This window comes from Rutidosis leptorrhynchoides, chromosome 8, assembly GCF_046630445.1.
Source record: "Rutidosis leptorrhynchoides isolate AG116_Rl617_1_P2 chromosome 8, CSIRO_AGI_Rlap_v1, whole genome shotgun sequence".
NCBI lineage: Eukaryota > Viridiplantae > Streptophyta > Magnoliopsida > Asterales > Asteraceae > Rutidosis > Rutidosis leptorrhynchoides.
The window spans coordinates 50,578,229-50,601,874 of record NC_092340.1 but is presented as its reverse complement, the minus strand read 5'-3'; the positions used below and the strand labels follow the sequence as shown (position 1 = coordinate 50,601,874).

General features: G+C 35.7%; 1 protein-coding gene across 1 annotated transcript; it reads right to left on the bottom strand.

The window, feature by feature from the left end:
- Nucleotides 1-22,609: 22,609 nt before the first annotated feature.
- On the bottom strand, nucleotides 22,610-23,128 carry LOC139863388 (RING-H2 finger protein ATL39-like). Its single transcript, XM_071852024.1, has one exon. It carries the CDS (start codon nucleotides 23,126-23,128, stop codon nucleotides 22,610-22,612), a length of 519 nt encoding a protein of 172 aa, XP_071708125.1.
- Between the last annotated feature and the right edge of the window lie 518 nt (nucleotides 23,129-23,646).

The following is a 23,646-nucleotide window of genomic DNA, read 5'->3' as shown; positions in this document are numbered from 1 at the left end:
CATGACCATTTCCCATGCGATCGCATGGGAAGATTCTCCAGCTCACAACTTGTTTGTAATCTAGTTCATCGACATAATAAAATATAAATATAATATATATAATTTAAATAATTAATTATATAATATATTATATTTACGTGTATAATTAACTTGTAATTTTAGTACCGATGATTCGTACGTTGTCACTGGACTTATGTCCCGGTTTCGGTTTTTCGAATGTACCTTCGTACGCTGAGAAAACTTGTAATTTACATTTTGGGACACGTACCTTTGTCAAAATATAATCTTAAATTATCCCTAAATTATATCACTCAAAGTGTATCTTAAACTTTCGAGTATTTTGGTCATTTACTTCTATAAATTATTGTCTCGTAGTATATACATATACATATATACATTTTCATTTTTAAAATAGTGCTTACTATAGCAAAGTTACTATAGCAAAGTCAATTTTACTGTAGCAATTCACTGTAGCAAAGTAAATTTTACTGTAGCAAATAGTGATTTTTGAAAACACTGTAGCTTTTCGGGTACTGTAGCAATTCGAAAATACTGTAGCATATTAGTGTTTTACTGGTTCATCTTAAACGTTTTAGTTAACTTATCTAAATATTAATCAGATAATCAAACCAATAAGGTTAATGCACAGTATCATTTTCATAACACTTTGTTACGTTTTCAAGTTATAGTATATGTATCTATTTACATATAATTGTTCGCGAATCGTTGAGAACAATCGAAGGGTAATTGAATAGTTCAAAATTTTGAGATTCAACTTCATGGACTTTGCTTATCGTGTCAGAAACATTAAAGATTAAGTTTAAATTTGGTCAGAAATTTCCGGGTCATCACATCATGGAATCCTCGCTGATCACGATTACATGGTCACGAAAAACACAGCAGACATCACTCCAGCCCAAGCTTTCACTACTGGTACACAACAGCAGCAGCCCTCTGATATGTCTAGTACCACCACACCTGATCAACTTCATGCCCTTCAGCAGCTCCTATCTCAACTCGGCTTGCAAACACAGTCACCTAATACACCACTTGCTCAAGCCCTATTCACAAATCGTTCGGGAAATAATCGTGGCCGAGGTCGTGATTCATGCAGGGGACGCGGCAACTACAACAATCGTAGTCAAGGAGGTAATCGATTTAGTTGGGCATCTAATCAGAATACTGTTTATGGCACTTGTCACATGTGTGGTATTGGTCACATTCCATCTGACTGTCCAAATCGTGACCCATCTACCATTCGGAGATCACCTGCAACAGCAAACTTCGCAGAACACCGCTCCCACGTATCATCCTCTTGGCTTCCTAATACGGGCTCGAGTCACCATGATGCTCCTGACTTATCCACCTTCGACTACTCTGAGGCATATTATGGTAATGATAATCTTCATGTTGGCAATGGTAAGGGTCTCCCCATTTTACATATCGGCTCGTCCAAACTATTCTCACCAAACAAAACCTTCTCTGTTAAAGATATACTTCTTGTTCCATTAAACATAAGTTATTATCTGTTCAAAAATTCTGTTTTGATAATCATGTGTATTTTCAATTTCACTCTTCTTATTTTGCTGTGAAGGACGAGACAACTCACACTACCCTCCTCATTGGTCCAAGTAATGATGGGCTTTACTCCTTCAACCTTATCACACCCCCAGTTAGGGCCTGGGCGAAATGTGACTTAATATCAAAATATACCAACATATTATAATAACGAGAACAATGCTAAATGAGAAAATTAAACTTTATGGAGTACGCAGCAAAAAATGAAATGTCGTTACAAAGGAATAATGTAATTGTTTAAATGCAATAGTAATAAATGCGATAATCTCTTGATCCTATGTCCAAGTAGCATCACATAAGCAGTAGATAGAAAACTTGTATCAAACAGCACCTGAGACAAAACATCCTAAAGTGTCAACCAAAAAGGTTGAGTGAAGTTCATAGGTTTAACAAAAGTTTGACCGTTGTTTTAGACCACAAGATTTAGTTTGTAAAGTTGATCTCCCGCAGGATCAAAAGTTATGCCAAAGCGTGATATTTAAACTAAACGTTCAAGTTTGTCCCATGACAAGTTGTGTCTGTCCTTGTCGGTTTTAATTTCATTATCAAGTAATACAAAGACTTAGTCAAATGTATCGGGGACGTTACTCCCGATAGGCCTACCCCCAATAATTAAGCATGCCACAGTAATTAAAAATATCACTGTAGGGACTTAGTCGGACATAGCCGGGTATAGCATAATTTAATAGTTTGGTACTTGTGTCTAAAGTGTAAAAAGTAAAAACAGCATGTGTCTCACCCCAACAGTAAGTAAGTTTGCTAGCAATAAATAGGGGCTATGAATTCACCTTAGTAAGTAGAGAAAGAGTTATTCCTCGGAAACAGAAAGTTGGACGAGTGAGCAGGAAAGTTAACCTATGACATTTAAGAGTAGTTAAGTGTTTTGCCCATGTTTAAGTTTAAGTACGTGTTTAAGTATAGTTTGCTTCACTAAGTTTCTATTCTTAGTAAGTTTCTATTTTTAGAAAGTTTCCATTTTTAGAAAGTTTCTTATTTTAGTAGGTTCCCTATTTTAGTAAGCTTCTATAATTAGAAAGTTTCTACTTAAAGAGTGTTTTCCATTTTAGGATACTTGTCGTATTAGATAAGCTTCCAATCATCCCTTTGCCATTTCAGGTCTAGGGGCTTGAGCTATAGGACCCTTTAAATCGGAAATCCAAACCCTTCCGCCTAGAGTTTCGTAGAAACCATTCGTCCAGAAAGTTCGAAGATCTATACATCTCTAATACATATCCCAAAATGTCTTTACGTGTTATAATATAAGTAGTAGGTTATAGGTGTTAATAATAGTAACAGTGTATACATGTTAATTAATAGTATAAGTAGCATTGGGGTTTCATTAATTAGAGTTAGTTATTTAAAGTAGTATTTAATTAACTAGGGTTTAGTAATTAATGTCCTAGGGTTTCATAAATTAGGGTTTAGTAATTAATTAGGTTTTTAATAAACTAGGGTTTTGATCAAAGTAGTATAGTTTAAATTAGGGTTTAGGGTTTTAGTGTATATACGTATATGATGTCGTGTATATATATATGTATATAAAAATTTATTTTCTACATATATATATATATATATATATATATATATATATATATATATATATATATATATATATATATATATATATATATATGTATATGTCGAATTATATGTATATATATGTAGGTTTATTTTGTTTCCTTAATTAAACACTAACAAACCTCCTAAGTGTATCTAGGGTTTTAAAGATCAAAACTTCCTTCCTTTTTTTTTTCTAGTCGACACACACACACACACACATGTATAGATTTATATATTTTTTTTTCTTACATGTATAGATCTAGGTTTGTTCTTATGTTTATATGTTTATAAATTTATATGATTATAGATCAAAACAAAGATCAAAGAATTAAGGAAATAGTTTAGGGTTTTATGTTATACCTTTGAAGATTCAAGAAGATTAACAAAGAAAAGAAGAACTCGATGAAGATGAAAGATCAAAGCCTTGAATATCTTGAAGAACACCTTGAAGAATTTTGAAGATCACGAAGAACGCGAAGAACACTTGAAGATTACTTGGAAACCCTCAAGGATTTCAATGGTGTGGTGGTGGATTTCGTTTTTTGGGGCCGAAATCAAGAGAGGGAGAGAGAGATTTGAGTGAGGGATTTGTTTGTGATTTGGTACATGGAATGGTTTAGCATAGGTCCCTATTTATAGGAGTGTTAGGATTATTCTAGAATTAGGATTTTATAAGGAATTACTTAGGGTACAAGTCTAACTTGGAGAAGGGGTTAGGAGGGATGCATGGGCCGAAAATTTGAGGGGCAAAAAGGGTATTTCACCCTCCCTAAAATCGACTAGGCTAATTAGGGTTAGGGTTAACATTTTTCACTTAAGTCCTTGTACTTTAATTTAGCTTAATAACCCTTAATTATCCAAGTTTATTTATTTTAATTACACAAGTCTTTATAGTTATATATTTACTCACAAAAGTTTATTAACTTATTATTTTTATTAACTTGTACAAAGTTAATTATCGTATTTTATAATTCTTAACGCTTGACCTTTATCGATTAAAGTTTAATTATTAAGTTTAATTATATTGTTGGGCATTTAATAAGGAAAAGTATAGGATGGAAAAATGAGAAATATAGAATGCAAAAATGAGGATCGTTATAGTACCTCCCCGTTACTGAAAACTTCGTCCCGAAGTTTTTAGGTAGTTTTCCTCGTTTGCATAAGCAGTTGAAAAGAGATGGGGATATTTTCGTTTCATGTGGTCTTTGCGTTCCCAGGTATATTCGGGGCCTCTACGCGAATTCCAACAGACTTTAACGATAGGTATGTTGCTTTTACACGTTTGTTTGACCTCTCCTTCCATGATTTCTATAGGTTCTTCAACGAAGTGCATTTGCTCATTAATGCGAACATCATCCAGAGGAATAACGAGTGTGTCATCAGCAAGACACCTTTTAAGATTTGAGACATGAAACACATCATGTACTTGACTGAGTTCAGTTGGTAGTTCTAATCGATATGCTACAGGACCGACTCTTTCAGTGATTGTGAATGGTCCAACATATCGTGCACTGAGTTTACTTCGCTTACCGAAGCGAACAACACCTTTCCAAGGGGATACTTTCAACATGACTTTATCTCCAACTTGGTATTCGATGTCTTTTCGTTTCTTATCGGCATAGCTCTTCTGTCGGCTACGGGCAGTTTCTAAACGTTGCTTAATCTGAACGATCTTTTCGGTAGTTTCGTGAATAATTTCAGGACCAGTTAAATGTCTGTCCTCAAGTTCATCCCAACACAGAGGGGATCTACACTTCCGTCCATATAAAGCTTCAAAAGGTGCAGCCTTAATGCTGGAGTGATAACTGTTGTTATAAGAAAATTCAACCAAAGGTAGATGTCTATCCCATCCTTTGCCAAAATCGATTGCACAAGCACGCAACATATCTTCCATGGTTTGAATAGTCCATTCACTTTGACCATCAGTTTGAGGATGATAAGCTGTACTCATGTCGAGTTGAGTTCTAAGAGCAGATTGTAAAGTTTTCCAGAATCTAGAAACGAATCGACTGTTGCGATCAGAAATAATCGAAATAGGAACACCATGACATGAGACGATTTCTTTAATATAAAGCTGTGCTAATCTCTCCATCTTTTCGGTTTCCTTGATCGGTATGAAATGTGCAGATTTAGTAAGACGATCAACTAAGACCCAAATAGTATCGTTACCGTTCGCAGTCTTAGGTAACTTAGTAACAAAGTTCATAGTGATACATTCCCACTTCCACTGCGGAATATCGGGTTGTGTCAACAGACCAGAAGGCTTTTGATGTTTGGCCTTGACCTTCAAACAAGTAAGACACTTACTAACATAAGTAGCAATGTCGGCTTTCATGTTAGGCCACCTGTAGAATTGCTTCACATCGTGATACATTTTACTGGAACCGGGATGAATAGAATATCTAGTCTTATGAGCTTCATCCAAGACTAGTTCGCGAAGATTACCGAAACGAGGAACCCAAATCCTGTTGCCAAAGTACCGTGTACTATTAGCTTTCACTTGAAGTTGGTTCTCAAAACCAATGGGTCCTTCACCTTCGATAAGTGTCGGTTTAATAGCTTCCAATTGAGCTTCACAGATTCGTGAGATAAGATTTGATTTGATTTTCAGGTTTAGAGCACGAACACGTTTAACATCGTCTTTTCGACTAAGGGCATCGGTAACTACATTCGCCTTGCCAGGATGATATTTCAGCTCACAGTGATAATCGTTCAATAACTCGAGCCATCGGCTTTGCCTCATGTTCAGCTATTTTTGATCAAAGATTTGTCGAAGACTTTTATGATCAGTGTACACCGTAAAATGGGTACCATACAAATAATGTCTCTATATCTTTAATGCAAATACCACGGCACCTAACTTAAGGTCATGTGTGGTATAGTTCTCTTCATGTTTCTTCAACTGCCTAGATGCGTAAGCAATAACCTTTTCTCGTTGCATTAAAACACAACCAAAGCCTTGCTTCGAAGCATCGCAGTAAACAACAAAGTCATCAGTACCTTCAGGTAAAGATAGAATTGGGGCTGTGGTCAATTTCTCCTTCAAAATCTTAAAAGCAGATTCCTGTTCTTCGGACCACTTAAATTTCTTTCCTTTTTGAGTTAGCTTCATAAGAGGCTTAGCAATGAGAGAAAAATCTTTAATGAATCTCCGATAGTAACCGGCAAGTCCCAAAAACTGGCGAATATGCTTCGCAGTCTTTGGTATCTCCCAGTTCTGAATAGCAGTGATTTTAGCAGGATCGACATGTATTCCGCTTCTATCAACAACATGTCCAAGGAATTGTACGATTTTTAACCAAAACTCGCACTTAGAGAATTTAGCATAAAGTTGTTCCCTTCTCAAGAGTTCAAGAATCATGCACAAATGTTGCTCATGTTCTTCCTCACTCTTGGAATAGATCAAGATGTCATTAATGAATACAATGACGAATTTATCGAGATAGGGTTTGCAAACACGGTTCATAAGATCCATGAACATAGCAGGAGCATTAGTCAAACCAAAAGGCATAACACAAAACTCATAGTGTCCATAGCGAGTGCGAAAAGCAGTCTTGGGAATATCAGATTCCTTGACTCTGAGTTGGTGATAACCTGACCTTAAGTCAATCTTTGAATAGACGCTTGATCCTTGAAGTTGATCAAACAGATCATCGATACGCGGCAACGGATAACGGTTCTTGATAGTAAGCTTGTTAAGTTCGCGATAATCAATACACATCCTTAACGTACCATCTTTCTTCTTAACAAACAGAATAGGAGCTCCCCATGGGGACGAGCTTGGATGAATAAAACCTTTATTCAATAGTTCTTGGAGTTGATTGGATAATTCCTTCATCTCAGGAGGTGCTAAACGATATGGGGCTTTAGCAATAGGAGCAGCACCGGGAGTCAAATCAATTTGAAATTCAACTTGTCGAGGAGGTGGAAGACCAGAAAGATCTTTGGGAAACACATCAGGATAGTCTTTAACCATCGGTACATCTTCAATACGCTTTTCTTCCTATTCGATCAACTTAACGTGGGCTAGAATGGCTGGGTAACCTTTCATAAGGTATTTGCGGGTTTTAATAGAGGAGATGATGTTGAGATTGGAACCACTCTTTTCACCTTGGATGATGAGAATATCTCCATTTCTCAATGGAACATTAATAGTTTTATCATAACACATGATAGCAGCATGTAATGGACGTAACCAATCCATACCAACTACGACGTCAAAACTTCCGAGCTCGACCGGCAAAAGGTCTATCTTAAATTCCTTATCGGCTAAGATTAGGTTGCAGTTTTTATAGATTTTATCAACTTGCATGACTTTTCCATTAACCACTTCTACTAATCGTTTAGTTTCTAAGGGTTGAGGCTTTTCAGTAAATAGTGTACAAAAATCACTAGACACGTAACTTCGGTCGGCACCAGTATCGAATAAAATAGTTGCAAAACAATTATTGACAAGATATGTACCCGTGATAACTTCATCTTCATCCCGGGCTTCAGCAGCCGTAATAACAAATGCACGACCCTTCGCAGCAGTAGTATTAGCTCCAGTAGCGGGATTATCCTTCTTCTTAGGACAATTAGGACTAATGTGTCCCTTTTCTCCACGAGTATAGCAGGTTGGAGGAGCTTTGGCTGGAACAATAGCCTTATCCTTTGGAGGAGTCTTACACGTCTTAGCAACGTGTCCCACTTTCTTACACAACGCACAAACCGCAGTGCACTTCCCCGGGTGATGCCTCTCACAACGAATACAGAAAGGATAAGTACCCTTATAATTCGACCTTGTGTTATCCGCAGGCTTCTTATTTTCATTCTGAGCCGAACCTTGAGATGGCTCAAACTTCCTCTTACCATCATTACCCTTGGTTTCAACCTGCTTATTAGCCGACGCTCTTCTTCTCTTGGCCAACATCAGATTTTGTGCCATAAGAATCACAGTATCCAGAGTAACCTTCTCCGTAGCTATAACATTCCCTTGAACATCCTCGAGAAGACCTTCAATATACCGCTCAATTCTTCTAGCTTCGGTAGGAAACATCTCAGGACATAGAGTAGAAAGTTCCAAATAACGATTGGTGTAGTTCTCAATATCAGTACCCTTGACCTTGAGTTCCCAGAACTCAGCTTCAAGCTTCTGGACTTGACTTCGAGGGCAGAATTTGTTAACCATCATGCTTTTGAGTTCGTCCCATGGAATTGCATTAGCATTATCAATTCCTACGGACTTGGCATGAGCAGTCCACCAAGTTAAAGCATTACCACCCAATGAGCTAGTGGCATACTTTACTTGGTCGTAATCACCACAGTTGCAAATATGAAAAATAGGTTCCATCTTCTCGAACCAACGGACTAGTTCGACAGCTTCCTCAGTTCCCTTAAATGCAGGAGGATGACAGTTTGAAAAATCCTTGTAGGAACAAGGTTTAGGTTGAGGATTAACATTGTTAGCTTGATTGTTGCCTTGTGCGGCAGTGAGTAGTTGTTGGAATTGCTCAGTAGTCAATACGATATTGTTAACAGTAGGTGCAGCTGTACGAACCATGATGTCGCTACATAAGTCGGATAAGTTAACAAATTATAGGGTTGAGCAATTACAAGTAGGAATAAGATAAAGTATTGATATCACATGATATATATATAAAACACTTTATATTATTAAGGAACGAGGCATTAAATAATCCTTTTTATTACACGATTCAGAAATAGAAATAGTTTTAAGGCATAGCCTTTACATAGATGGAAAAATAGGAAAGATAACTAAAGAATATTAAGATTGAAATAGTCTTCATATTTCATCTTCTCGTCCTCAAACTGCTTCATCACTTTTTCCATGTTATCCTTCACAAGTTTCTCTAGCCTTTCGGTTTGAGAGTCGAGAGATTCTTTGATAAACTTATCATATTGCTCGTTCTTCCCTTTTTGCTTTTCGTAGAGATATTCGAGATTGTCGTAAAGGTTGGTAACACGACTGTTAATGGCATTGGTGTCGTATTGCCTTAAGGAAAGTTGTTTGTCAACTCGACTTCTCTCCATTTTCATTCGGAAGTTAACATCCTCCTGGAGATGAGCAAGTGATTGCTTCCCCCAACGAGTGTTGCGTTCTTTCTCGTACTTTAGGAGCCTTAATTCTTTTCTTAGTTCAACATTTTCCTCCACCAACTTCTTAATTTCGCGATCCTTTTCATCCATACGGATCTCCACTCTCGCCATGTGGTGAAGCAAACCCTCATACTTAGCAGCATCATTATAAGAAGGAGTCCGGGCTCTCTTCCTTGATGGACCGGCTTCTTCATGACGTTTTCCTTTATCCTCGATTCTAGGAGTTGGATAATATTGAGGAGACCTTTGTGAATTTCACAGAGTATTTGGACTATAGTTTGGTGAAGCAGGACTGTAAGAAGGACTTCGAACAGGTCTTGATGTTACAGAGTGTCTAACACCTACTTCGGTAGTAGGGTTGTGAGTTGCCTTGTTGGGCTTGTTAACGTTTGAGCTTGACATCCTATCATTAGGAAAGAGACTTTGATTAGAATCTTTTAGTCAAGTTTAGGAAAGCATAAATGTTAAGATTATAGGGCAATCCTAAGTGCTTTAAAGTCTAAGGCAGGAAAGGTTATAGTTTCCTAGATTGCTAAGGCACCCTCGCTAGCAAATAAGGCACACATAAAGATGCAATCCTGGTTCTCTATAACAGCCTGGTTATGCTCTGATACCAATCTATCACACCCCCAGTTAGGGTCTGGGTGAAATGTGACTTAATATCAAAATATACCAACATATTATAATAATGAGAACAATGCTAAATGAGAAAATTAAACTTTATGGAGTACGCAGCGGAAAATGAAATGTCATTACAAAGGAATAATGTAATTGTTTAAATGCAATAGTAATAAATGCGATAATATCTTGATCCTATGTCCAAGTAGCATCACATAAGCAGTAGATAGAAAGCTTGTATCAAACAGCACCTGAGACAAAACATGCTAAAGTGTCAACCAAAATGGTTGAGTGAAGTTCATAGGTTTAACAAAAGTTTGACCGTTGTTTTAGACCACAAGATTTAGTTTATAAAGTTGATCTCCCGCAGGATCAAAAGTTATGCCAAAGCGTGATATTTAGACTAAACGTTCAAGTTTTCCCCATGACAAGTTGTGTCTGTCCTTGTCGGTTTTAATTTCATTATCAAGTAATACAAAGACTTAGTCAAATGTATCGGGGATGTTACTCCCGATAGGCCTACCCCCAATAATTAAGTATGCCGCATCAATTAAAAATATCACTGTAGGGACTTAGTCGGACATAGCCGGGTATAGCATAGTTTAACAGTTTGGTACTTGTGTCTTGATAGGACCCTAGATGCATGAATACAAATGAATGTGAAGATTAACCATAAAGATTGAGAGAGAAAGTCAATCAGTCAAGATTGACTTTCCACGGCTCTCTTGAATATCTCTACATAATAGTGGCTAAGCTTAGCTAATCTAGGGAGCCTTGGATCCTTTATATAGCCCCGTATAAAGGATCCTCCATAAGGCTAGGAAAACTCGTATTACTCCTTTCCCGGGTACCTAACAATCTCCCCCCAGGAGTGAGACGGGTTTCCAAAAACTAACTCCTTAGTAAACATACAACATTACAAGGAAAGAATCAACTATTGCTAACTAACTCCCCCCGAATGATGTACGGCCGTTGATGAAGATCTTGAATCTTCACTTTGAATCATCAAATGAATTCGCATCTCTAACATCGTCTTGGTCAATCATTACGCTTCAACCTCCCCCTAGATCCTCGAATTGTCACGCTAACAATCTTCTTTCGACTTTGTTTGAGACTTGAACTTCATCGTGATATCTTTGCTCTTTCAACGGTCTTTGATTGTGCACAGCGGAATGCTCATTGAAGAACACATCACAAACTAAATATGTTACTATCAATCCCTCCCTTGACTTAGTTGTGATATGTCTTTAGAATTTGCTTGCATTGAGAAGTCATTTTGAAACTTTAGAATCTCCCCCCTCAAAGTACATGGGCTCGCATCAAAATGTCATGACGTAAATACCGTCGGTTTCAATACCGAGACACACCTCTTGAACTTTCATCGTTCCAAAGAGTACTTTCTATACTAGTCATAAGAAAACTCCCCATATGATGTAGGATCTTCTTCGAGTCTCTAGCTTCCCCCCAAACAAACAATTATTTCTTTGAAGTCCGAGTCCTATACCGTACATGTATAGAAGTCACACGCACATCAACCATATAAATATCTCCCCTACAATGATGCTCGCATGAATATTGGATGAAATAAGAGCGTCATTGTTTAAAATGGTTGACGTGCTCGACAAATCTCCAAAATATCATATAGAACGCGTATGAGAAAAGCCGTGTGAATCCGAGCCTCGAAAATAGTGAAAAAATACGCTTTGGAGGTCTAGATTCGGTAAAGGACTAATTCTGAAAATTCTGTCAAAAGTCAGGGGTCAAAACTGTCAATATTGTGTCCAGATTCGGTACTTGGACTGAGCTTGCAAAAGTCTTAAACCTTTCAGGGACTGTATCTGTAAAAGTCACATAAGATCCACCAGATTCGGTAGTTGGGCTTAGTTGAAGCTAAAGGCCCAAAGTAAATCAGATTCGGTTGTTGGGCTTGATAGATTCTGTTTATGCTTGTTGGGCCTAATGTAGATTCGGTAAGTTGAAGTCCAATCACAATATGAGTGGCCCAAAGCCATGAAATACTTCTCTTTGATCTGAATACCGAACCAGAATGTGCTATTCGGTATTAAAACAACAAACTAAATCATCATCAGTAGCAAATCGAAGCATGAACCGAGCCTTATGCATACCGAATCATAATCTTCATAAAGCAATACCGAATATTAATCATCTACCGAATCAGTAACCACTGCAATATACCGAATTTGTTCATGAAGATGAACATGTGTTTTTCAAACGTGCAATTTGAACAAATCAATGCCTCAAATCGATTGAATCAGTTAGCTATAGCAGCGACATAGACATTTTGTGAAGAATTTGGATCCAAAATAGCAATCCTCTTCGAAATCAAACCATGAACAGCAACGATGTCTTCAATATGCACATAAAATTGATTTGTATGATTAACTGGTTTTATGGCCATAATTGCTTCATCAAAGTTGTTGCTAATCCATCAACAAACACTCGTTCAGTATCCTTGAAGCATGAATCAACATATATATCACCAATTCTTTCCATTAACATCCTGTTGACTTTTGTAATCTAACGTTTGACCTCAAAATTAGAGCACGAAATTGAAGGTTAAGATATGTGAATTTACATACACGTTCATGATATGATTGTGAATACTTCTGCAATTATACTTTTCTTCAATTCGTTCCGAAATGTTCCGGAGGCCAAAACGTCTTGAAAAGTCGAAGAATGAGGAACTCGAGATTAATCACTTCGAATTTGATGTTACTGATCGAATACGAATAATCACGAAGCTTCGGTTTGTTGTTAGGATCATGAATTTGATAGCAATCTGTGTTTAGAATCATGATTTGTAGATATCAAATTTGTGAGTTCATGAAGAACTTGAAAACTCACGAACAGTAACATGAGCCTGATGAATCTGTTTTGATTTAATGAATATGAAAATGATATTGTATTCTGATGATGATAAATGAATCTGAATAAATGTGAATTGTTGTTGTGATTTGTGAAAATGTATTTGTGTTTTGGAATTGTGATTTGGATAAGTGTCGGTTTAGATTCGGAAAATGAGATTCGGTAACGAATAAATCTCATTTAGATGTGTTTGTGTTTTGGTGATATTCGGTATCAAAAAAAATTTCGAAAATTTTTCGAAAAAATTTCGAAGATCTTCATATCTTCATGATGATGATGATGAAGGTTTGAAGATTTTATGTTGAAGGTAAGTTGAAGATGTATGTGATTTGTGTTTGAAGGTTTGAAGGTGGAGGGAAAACATTCATAATATTCATAGGATCTCCTTCGTTTCGTTGAAAGTTAGGCTCTGATACCAATTGATAGGACCATAGATGCATGAATACCAATGAATGTGAAGATTAACCATAAAGATTGAGAGAGAAAGTCAATCAGTCAAGATTGACTTTCCACGGCTCTCTTGAATATCTCTACATAACAGTGGCTAAGCTTAGCTAATCTAGGGAGCCTTGGATCCTTTATATAGCCCCGTATAAAGGATCTTCCATAAGGCTAGGGAAACTCGTATTACTCCTTTCCCGGGTACCTAACATGTCTAAAGTGTAAAAAGTAACAACAACATGTGTCTCACCCCAAAAGTAAGTAAGTTTGCTAGCAATAAAGAGGGGCTATGAATTCACCTTAGTAAGTAGAGAGAGAGGTATTCCTCGAAAACAGAAAGTTGGACGAGTGAGCAGGAAAGTCAACCTATGACATTTAAGAGTAGTTAAGTGTTTTGCCCATGTTTAAGTTTAAGTACGTGTTTAAGTATAGTTTGCTTCACTAAGTTTCTATTCTTAGTAAGTTTCTGTTTTTAGAAAGTTTTCATTTTTAGAAAGTTTCTTATTTTAGTAGGTTCCCTATTTTAGTAAGCTTCTATAATTAGAAAGTTTCTACTTAAAGAGTGTTTTCTATTTTAGGATACTTGTCGTATTAGATAAGCTTCCAATCACCCCTTTCTCTTCGAATGGCCATTTCAAGTCTAGGGGCTTGAGCTATAGGACCCTTTAAATCGAAAATCCAAACCCTTCCGCCTAGAGTTTCATAGAAACCATTCGTCTAGAAAGTTCGAAGATCTATACATCTCTAATACATATCCCAAAATGTCTTTACGTGTTATAATATAAGTAGTAGGTTATAGGTGTTAATAATAGTAACAGTGTATACATGTTAATTAATAGTATAAGTAGTATTAGGGTTTCATTAATTAGAGTTAGTTATTTAAAGTAGTATTTAATTAACTAGGGTTTAGTAATTAATGTCCTAGGGTTTCATAAATTAGGGTTTAGTAATTAATTAGGTTTTTAATAAACTAGGGTTTTGATCAAAGTAGTATAATTTAAATTAGAGTTTAGGGTTTTAGTGTATATATGTATATGATGTCGTGTATATATATATATGTATATAAAAATTTATTTTCTACATATATATATGTATATGTCGAATTATATGTATATATATATGTAGTTTATTTTGTTTCCTTAATTAAACACTAACAAACCTCCTAAGTGTATCTAGGGTTTTAAAGATCAAAACTTCCTTCCTTTTTTTTTTTCTAGTCGACACACACACACACACATGTATAGATTTATATTTTTTTTTTCTTACATGTATAGATCTAGGTTTGTTCTTATGTTTATATGTTTATAAATTTATATGCTTATAGATCAAAACAAAGATCAAAGAATTAAGGAAATAGTTTAGGGTTTTATGTTATACCTTTGAAGATCCAAGAAGATTAACAAAGAAAAGAAGAACTCGATGAATATGAAAGATCAAAGCCTTGAATATCTTGAAGAACACCTTGAAGATTCTTGAAGATCACGAAGAATGCGAAGAACACTTGAAGATTACTTGGAAACCCTCAAGGATTTCGATGGTGTGGTGGTGGATTTCGGTTTTTGGGGCCGAAATCAAAAGAGGGAGAGAGAGATTTGAGTGAGGGATTTGTTTGTGATTTGGTACATGGAATGGTTTAGCCTAGGTCCCTATTTATAGGAGTGTTAGGATTATTATAGAATTAGGGTTTTATAAGGAATTACTTAGAGAACAAGTCTAACTTGGAGAAGGGGTTAGGAGGGATGCATGGGCCGAAAATTTGAGGGACAAAAAGGGTATTTCACCCTCCCTAAAATCGGCTAGGCTAATTAGGGTTATGGTTAACATTTTTCACTTATGTCCTTGTACTTTAATTTAGCTTAATAACCCTTAATTATCCAAGTTTATTTATTTTAATTACACAAGTCTTTATAGTTATATATTTACTCACAAAAGTTTATTAACTTATTATTTTTATTAACTTGTACAAAGTTAATTATCGTATTTTATAATTCTTAACGCTTGACCTTTATCGATTAAAGTTTAATTATTAAGTTTGATTATATTGTTGGGCATTTAATAAGAAAGAGTATAGGATGGAAAAATGAGAAATATAGAATGGAAAAATGAGGATCGTTATAAACCTTCTTCGTGCACCTTTGTCCGGGAAACTTTCTTGTTCCCCTTCTCGTGCAACTTCTACAATTTGGCATCAACGACTTGGACATCCACATCCATAACTTTTAAAGTCAATTTTATCTAAGTATAGTTTACTTTTAAGTAATAAGTGTATTCACACATTTTGTGATTCTTGTGCTGTTAGCAAGTCATCTAAATTACATTTATTACCGTCTACTTATTAGAGTTCTAATATTTTGGATCTTGTCTTCTGTGATGTTTGGGGTCCCGCACCTATTACTTCGTTTAATGGTCACAAATATTTCGTATTATGTGTTGATCACTTCTCTAAATACATGTGGTTTTTTCCCTTACACCTAAAGTCCGATGTGTATGATACATTTAAACAATTTTTATTAGTTGCTGAACGACAATTCCAAACCAAACTAAAATCGGTTCAAACCGATTGGGGTGGTGAATTCCGAAATCTTTCAAAATTCTTCTCTTCTCTCGGAATTACTCATCGACTCTCTTGTCCGCATACAAGTGAACAAAACGGCATTGTTGAACGTCGTCATCGTCACGTTGTCGAAACTGATCTCACCCTACTTACCCAATCACACTTACCTAAATGATTCTGGTAAAGACATCGGTAGTTTGTCTTACTTTCTTGGAATTGAGGTAACTCGTGCTGGTGATGATGTCATCCTGTCGCAACGAAAATACATACATGAACTTTTAGAACGTGCTGGCATGTCCGATTCTAAACCAGTCTCCTACAATGACCAGTAATGAGAGTCTTGCTCTCGGTGATAGTCCCGTGTTTGCTGATCCGGTTAAATACCGACATATTGTAGGAGCTCTTCAATACTTTACTTTATCTCGTCCCGATATCACCTTCTCCGTAAACAAAGTTTATCATTATATGCATTCACCAACCGAAAATCAGTGGGCTGCAGCGAAAAGTATTCTTCGATACCTTCAAGGAACAGCTAATTATGGGCTTCGTTTTCAACATTCTTCGGGTACAAACATACATGGCTATACTGATTCTAATCAAAACTCGTTGACTAGTTTTTTGGATGCCGACTGGGCTGGTTGTCTGGACGACCGTCGATCCACTGGGGGATATGCTATCTATCTGGGATCAAACCTTGTTTCGTGGTCTGCCCGTAAACAAAAGACTGTATCTCGGTCATCTACAAAATTCGAATACAAAGCCTTAGCTGATACCATTGCCGAACTTACATGGTTACAAGATTTGATGCATGAACTTCGAGTGCCATTTATGAAGGTTCCTACTTTATGGTGTGACAATCGTGGTGCTACATACCTATCAGCAAATCCAGTGTTTCATGCACGTACAAAACACGTAGAAGTATATTTTCATTTTGTTCGTGAAAAGGTTGCACAACAGAAGCTCTCGGTTCAGTTTATTACAACCGATGATCAAATTGCAGATATATTTACGAAGCCTCTGCCATCTTCAAGATTTCTCCTGTTACGATCCAAGATGCAGGTCGTTCCCCCGCCTTTGCTTGCGGGGGAATATTAGACTACTTAAGATTCATTATGTAACCATTATTATATTAGAGGGATTAGAGTGTAAATATAAACTCTATATATACAATCCCTTGTAATAACAATCGGACATCAATAATATAATTGCAATTACGCTGTTTTGTCTATCACAATTATTAACTCAGCTTAAGCATTAAACGAGCAATATAATGCATAAGAACAACAAATAAAGATAAAAATGACGTGGAGATTTAACGTGATTATATCCTAACTTCAAATACGAAAAAAAGTTTAGTACACGAACGCAAACCAGAGATTTTCACTAGTAATTTTTGTGCACCTAATTACAGATTACAAGGGTTCTTTTTATAGAGCAAATAAACAACGAATTAGAGTCAAACTAGAAGTTCTAATCCGATTCTAACTTCTTGCAGGTTGTACCAGTTTCGCGACCGTGACCTCTTGCCTTGCGATTGTGAGATGCACCAGATCAGAAAACCAATCCCCAGTAACCATCTTCGAGAGAACCACGCCATATGTTTCTGTTGCAAGAGCTCTTCGAGACCGCGATAACATCCTTGCAGGTCGCCAGGTTTATACACCTGTTATACGTTTGTTTCAAGCTTCTTCACACTCCAACAATCGATCTCACAGTTGAAGGAGACTTTAAACAAACTCAATCTTCGTCAACCTGTCAACTATGTTTATATAACCCAGATTAGCCAATTGACAACTCCTTTTGATACCGTCGAGTAAGCTACCTGAATCACGCCGCATTCTCATCGCTATCCTATAATGGAATGAAGTCTTTCGATACCAAAAACACCATTGAACGATAATCTAATCTCTTGGTTACTAGCTTAAGCCACCTCGGTTTCTTTCCCCACCATTAAAGGTGCGAGACTTCAATTACATGATTTAACAGGAAGCAACAACGTCTCACTCATCCTTCTAGACACATCCAAACCTGTCACTCACATGTCAATGAACACCCGTACAGATTACCCCATCTATCTATGATTTTCCTTCCCGGCATAAAAAAACCATAACAGACGCCTTCGTAGATTCTTCATCAAGATACCTAGTAAGAACTATTGTCACCATCTTGAAATCTTCGTTTTCTTGTTGGTATATTGACCTTATCATAGCCATGAATTTCACAAACTCCATCTTCTCAACCCAAGGACGCTCTCACTGTATGAGTAAGAATCAAACCGGGCCTACTCGAGAAGAAACTTAGTTCGAACCACCGATTAGTCGCAAATTACTTTGCCATTGGAGAGTAACACACGTATTCGAAGCGCTAGTGCTATCCGGAATAAAAGAACTAATACGAAGAACATTGGAAAATTACGTCGTACAACCATCTCCACAACTCTCACTAATCGTCTAACCCCCACTAGCTTGATAACTTCCATCGGTTACAAAACTCAGATCGAGTTCCCGACTCCCTCAACAATCCTTAGTAGCTCAATTTCTACCGCATATTCCAAGCATCTTGAAATATCCGACAAATTATTTAGTCATCCCGTATCAAACCACGCAAGCACAAAATTTACCCAATAAATTCCAATATTGATTTTTAACCCGATGCGTCTTGTCCCCTACCCATCCTCTCTAAACTCAAGAGAAAACCATCGTCCCGAGCTTCTGTAACAAACCAACATCCCTGAAAAACACAGCTCGTATCCCCCGATGTTTCTGACACAAAATGGTCTCGCAATCGCATAATCAAACCCGAAAAAATTCATCCTGAAAAACTGTCCAAAATCGAAATTTCGTATCTCAAAATCTAACAGTCTGATCATCACAAAATTTTTACCACACCAATATCCATGTGTTTGGTATCACCAGTCCAAAAATAAAATCGATCTAACGGTAGATGAACCCTCAATGAATTTTCTCTCACAGCTGCAAAACAAACCCCGAAGGATTTTCCATGACGACTCCCAACTTTAAAAACACATAACTCCAAATTGAAAGCTCCGATCGCTACCAAATTTCAATATGATTTTGACCTACATGTGTAGCACCTACAACAGCTCTTAAACATTCATTTTCCCGGGACAACGAGGAATAAAAACTCAAATCCGTCCCCAGATCTCCGAAAAAATCTCTATACAACGAAACTATCGACCTGGCCCCTGACTCCGTAACCCTTCGATAACAAAAAATCATCATCATCATACAAACGATGTGTTCGATTGCATAATAACTTTTCAAAACCGTTACCCGAATCCTGATGTTATCAGTTCCCTGGATACATAGGCATATCCTAGGTTATCCGCGACCAACTGAATCACTCGGTCTCGATACATGTTGCAAACAAAACCTGAGATCACGTTGTTTAATAATTGTGATGAAAAAATTGAATCGTCAACCAATCGTATACATGCTTTCAATTCGCGATCATGTTCGATCTCGTAGCTTATAGTTCTGATACCATTTGTTAGGATTTGTAGAACCCAACAAGACAAGTGATTGATCACAATCACTAACCCACAAACAATAAATGAATAATATAAAACATAGGAACTGTAGATAAAGATAAAAACAACGTGAGGATTTAACGTTGTTATATCTCAATTCCAAATTCTGAGAAGGGTTTACTCCAGTTGCGCAAATAAGAGATTTTCAATATTAATTTTCGTCTACCTATTTACAGGTTACTAAGGTTCTTTTGTAGAGCAAATAAACAGCGAATTAGAGTCGAACTAGAAGTTCTAATCAGATTCCAACTTCCTGAACGCTCTACCAGTTTTGTGACTGCGACCTCTTTCCTCGCGACAACGAGATGCACCATATGAGAAAACCAATTCTCTGTTACCATCTTCGCAAGCACAACACCAAATCTTCCTGTCTCGAGAGCTCTTCACGACCGCGCTAACATTCTTGCAGGTCGCGAGGTTTACCCAGCTGCTACACGTTTGTTTCAAGCTTCTTTACACTCAACACATACACAATACTACCACATAATATTTATACAATTGTACATTGCCTTCCTCAAGGATTGAACTCATAAACGATTATTCTACAAGAACTCAATTACGTGAATGTGTAATATGGAGAGAGATGTGATGCAGCCAAATATTAATCTACCGGTTATTTTTCTATCCGAGAACAGTGAAAGGGTTCATGTTCATCATATATCATTTAGCTAAATACCCATTAATAACATATCTATTTAACTTAGATTGTAAATGTAAATTGTCAGGAAAAATGGTGGGAACGGTCACTGGATATTTGAATTATCATGCGTAAGATCTGAGTAATATATAGTTTCTTTTATCGGATAGTCTCAAAAGGAATTTTTTGATAAATGTGACTAGAATTATTATTATTATTATTATTATTATTATTATTATTATTATTATTATTATTATTATTATTATTATTATTATTATTATTATTATTATTATTATTATTATTAACCGATTATGATATCTGTAAGAATATTCATCAATGTTAATCAAACTATATCCATTGTTAAACGAATAGTCAATACATTATTGACTTGCTTTTGATATTCTTTGTTATTATTAATATTAATATATTAAATTAATATTAAATAATAATAATATAATAATAATAAATATTATTATAATAAATATTATTATTATTATCATTATCATTATTACTATTATTATTTTTGTTATTATTATTATTAATTATTATTATTATTATTATATTATTATTATTATTATTATTATTATTATTATTATTATTATTATTATTATTATTATTACTATTATTATTATTATTATTATTATTATTATTATTATTATTATTATTATTATTATTATATATTTATGTTTATGTTTATGGGATAGTAATAAAACAACTTTTCCACAATGAAATAAAATAAAACTAATTCAATGCTTAAAGTTGAAAAGGTAAAATATAATATAATATTAACAATAATTTCAATAATTAAAATAGATTATTAAGTATTAGAGCTAAGATGTTAGAATTTTATTCCTTGAAATGTTAGTTTACAGGCAAATTAATAGATGGTGGTTGAATATATGTTATGCATTGACCAATTGTTAATTCTTAAACTTTGTTAAACTTTGTGGAGAATATTCAGAAATACGACATTAAGAATCATATATCCTATGATTCGTGATTATTGATTCATGTTTCGACTTTATGTAATTTTAGCGTTCTTTTTTTGGAACGGCAGAAATTATATTATAAAGTTAGCGAGAAAGCTAGAAAAAAATTAGAAACGGAAAAAAAAAATAAAGAATTACAAAACAAAAAGAGGGTCTTGTAGCCATTTGACCCAATTAATTCTACGTTTGTGGAATCCATAAAACAACCAATTGAACCCGAACACCACTATAGCATCGAACACATGAACCTTCTTGAATTTAGAGTTATCGAAGAAATGGCTATTGCGCAACCGCCAAATGTTCCAAAAAGTCGAGGAAATTATAACATGTAACCCAAAGCCAAACGTCATCTAAGGAAATCCAATGAGGGATTTGAAGGTTAAGCCATTTACTTAGCTTACTCCAAATCTGAGCACTAGTGGAACAGTGTAAAAAGATATGGTTTTCATCTTCTTGAGGGTGATCATAGGCCACAGTTAAGGCAATTTAATGTAATGCCTCTAGATGCCGAGTTAGAGCGTGTAGGAAGACGATATAAACGAAGACGCCACATGAAAGCATTTATTTTAATAGGAATGAAATTGCACCAAACTGATGGCCGAGTAAAAGCTGCACATTCAGAAGCATCAATCAAGTTTCTAGCTGTTGTCACAGAAAAGATCCTGGATGGGTCTCCATCCCAAACCCAAACATCGTTCGCCGAACTTGGAACCAATGAAGTGATCAAGCTGGAGAGACTTTCGAGCTGAGATGTTTCTGCCCCTCCACGAAGCTGCCTTCTCCATGCATGACCCAGTTGGACTTTGTGAAATCAACGTGATTACGAAATTTTAAAAAATGGTAGCTTAACTATCATTCGTGTCATAGTTTAAAAGCGACACAGAAAATATAAAAGTAAAACTGTTTATGTATTTTGTTGTGTATCACATGAGAATGAGATTTCTATTTGCTACAGATTTAGATAAAAAAAGTCAGTAAGTCAAACCGGTATCACTGTCACCTAAGCTTTAACGGGCCTCAAAGGTGTTACAATTTTTAAACTTTAATGTGCCTCAAAAGTGATACAACCTATCAAACTATGTCCATAAGTTGAACTAAAATCATGACAATTCTATCCTTAGTTTTAACACATGTGAATTACTCTATCCTTGGTTTGTCAATGTTTATGTTTGTGACTCTTTGTTTAAATGTTAATGCAATGTTTTGATTTGGTCTTGCTCAATTGTCAAATGTTATTATGAAACAGATTTAGGGATCGTTTTAAGCATACTGGATAGAATCTGTATCACTTTGTACATAAATTTAGATGTATAGATGTATTATAATTTAAATACTCCGTATATGTTTTTCAATAAAACAAAACACATATGAATTACCCCGTACTATTATTAATTGGTTTATGGTTTAATTATTACATTACATATAATATATATCTATATCTATGTATTTAATATATATGAGTGTGACACGAGTTATATTTATATATGGTTTAAGTAATGTAACTTGCATATTGAGACGGAACTCTTGGATGTTTTTTGTAGTTGACTCAGTTATACGCTTAGTTTGCTTTTCAAATAAAAAGTTACAGGCTTAATTTACTAAAAATATAAACGGCTGTTACTAATACTTTATGACAACATGTTCGTGAGCAATATAACAAATGAAATTTATAAACACTTCAAAACGGCAAATATGGTCTACAAATGCGATCTATTAACGAATGTCAAATGAGACAGTGGCACCGTCGTCCCTGCAAGCCGGGCCGGTAATGTTGAGTTTCGACACACAGGACATGTAGCATGAACCCTCAACCACGTGTCTATACACTTGCGATGAAACAAGTGACCACATTTCGGCAATGATCGTATAACATCATTTCGTTTGTAATCCACCAAACAAACAGAACAGCCAGAACCACCAACATCATTAACTGTATCCTCAGAGTAAACAAATGTCGGGAACGTTACGAGGATGTCTTCGTTAACACCTTCCATGACTCTAATAGGACGTTGTTGGTCGTCATCATTGTCAGCAACATCGTCCGGTTGTGATAAAAAGTTTATATTGGACTTGCACTTGCGCGAAACATAATACACGAGTATTATGAGGAAGATAAAGGGGAGCGAGATTGCGAAAACATAAGTGAGACTTCCTTGTGAGTTACCGGTGTCATCCGTGTACGAATCTCCAGTGTTCGAATCTGGTGAAATGCTCATACTGTTAAGTTTGTTGTATAAGCAAATACTAATGATAAATTCATACAAATATATACTTGGACTGAGAATTAAACTAATATAAATGCATAAATGGAATATTGCTTATGATGCCATTCTTTTTTTTGTAAAAGTCGTTAATTAAGTTTATAATAATGTGTTTGACAAAGCAAAAACATATGCCATTAAAAAAGTGCAAGTGTGATTAAGTATTTGGTCCATTGCTGATATGACGTTGTTAGGGTGACGTTAGTGTACATATGATATTGCCCAATGGCGAATAGAAGTTTTGGTGGCGAAAATTATATATGAAAGTAAGGTGTAAACAGGTATTATGGATTTTTTTATTTTTTTTATAAGGCTACTTTTTTTCGAAAAGTATTATTATTCAAATGTATACGACCTAAACGGGTAGTTAATTAATGAGCGTTTTACATTTTTCCCTAACACCTCAAGATATCTTGTCGATGAGCTTTGAACGTTAGAACTCGTGAAGTAAATTATTGACAACGAAAGTTCCG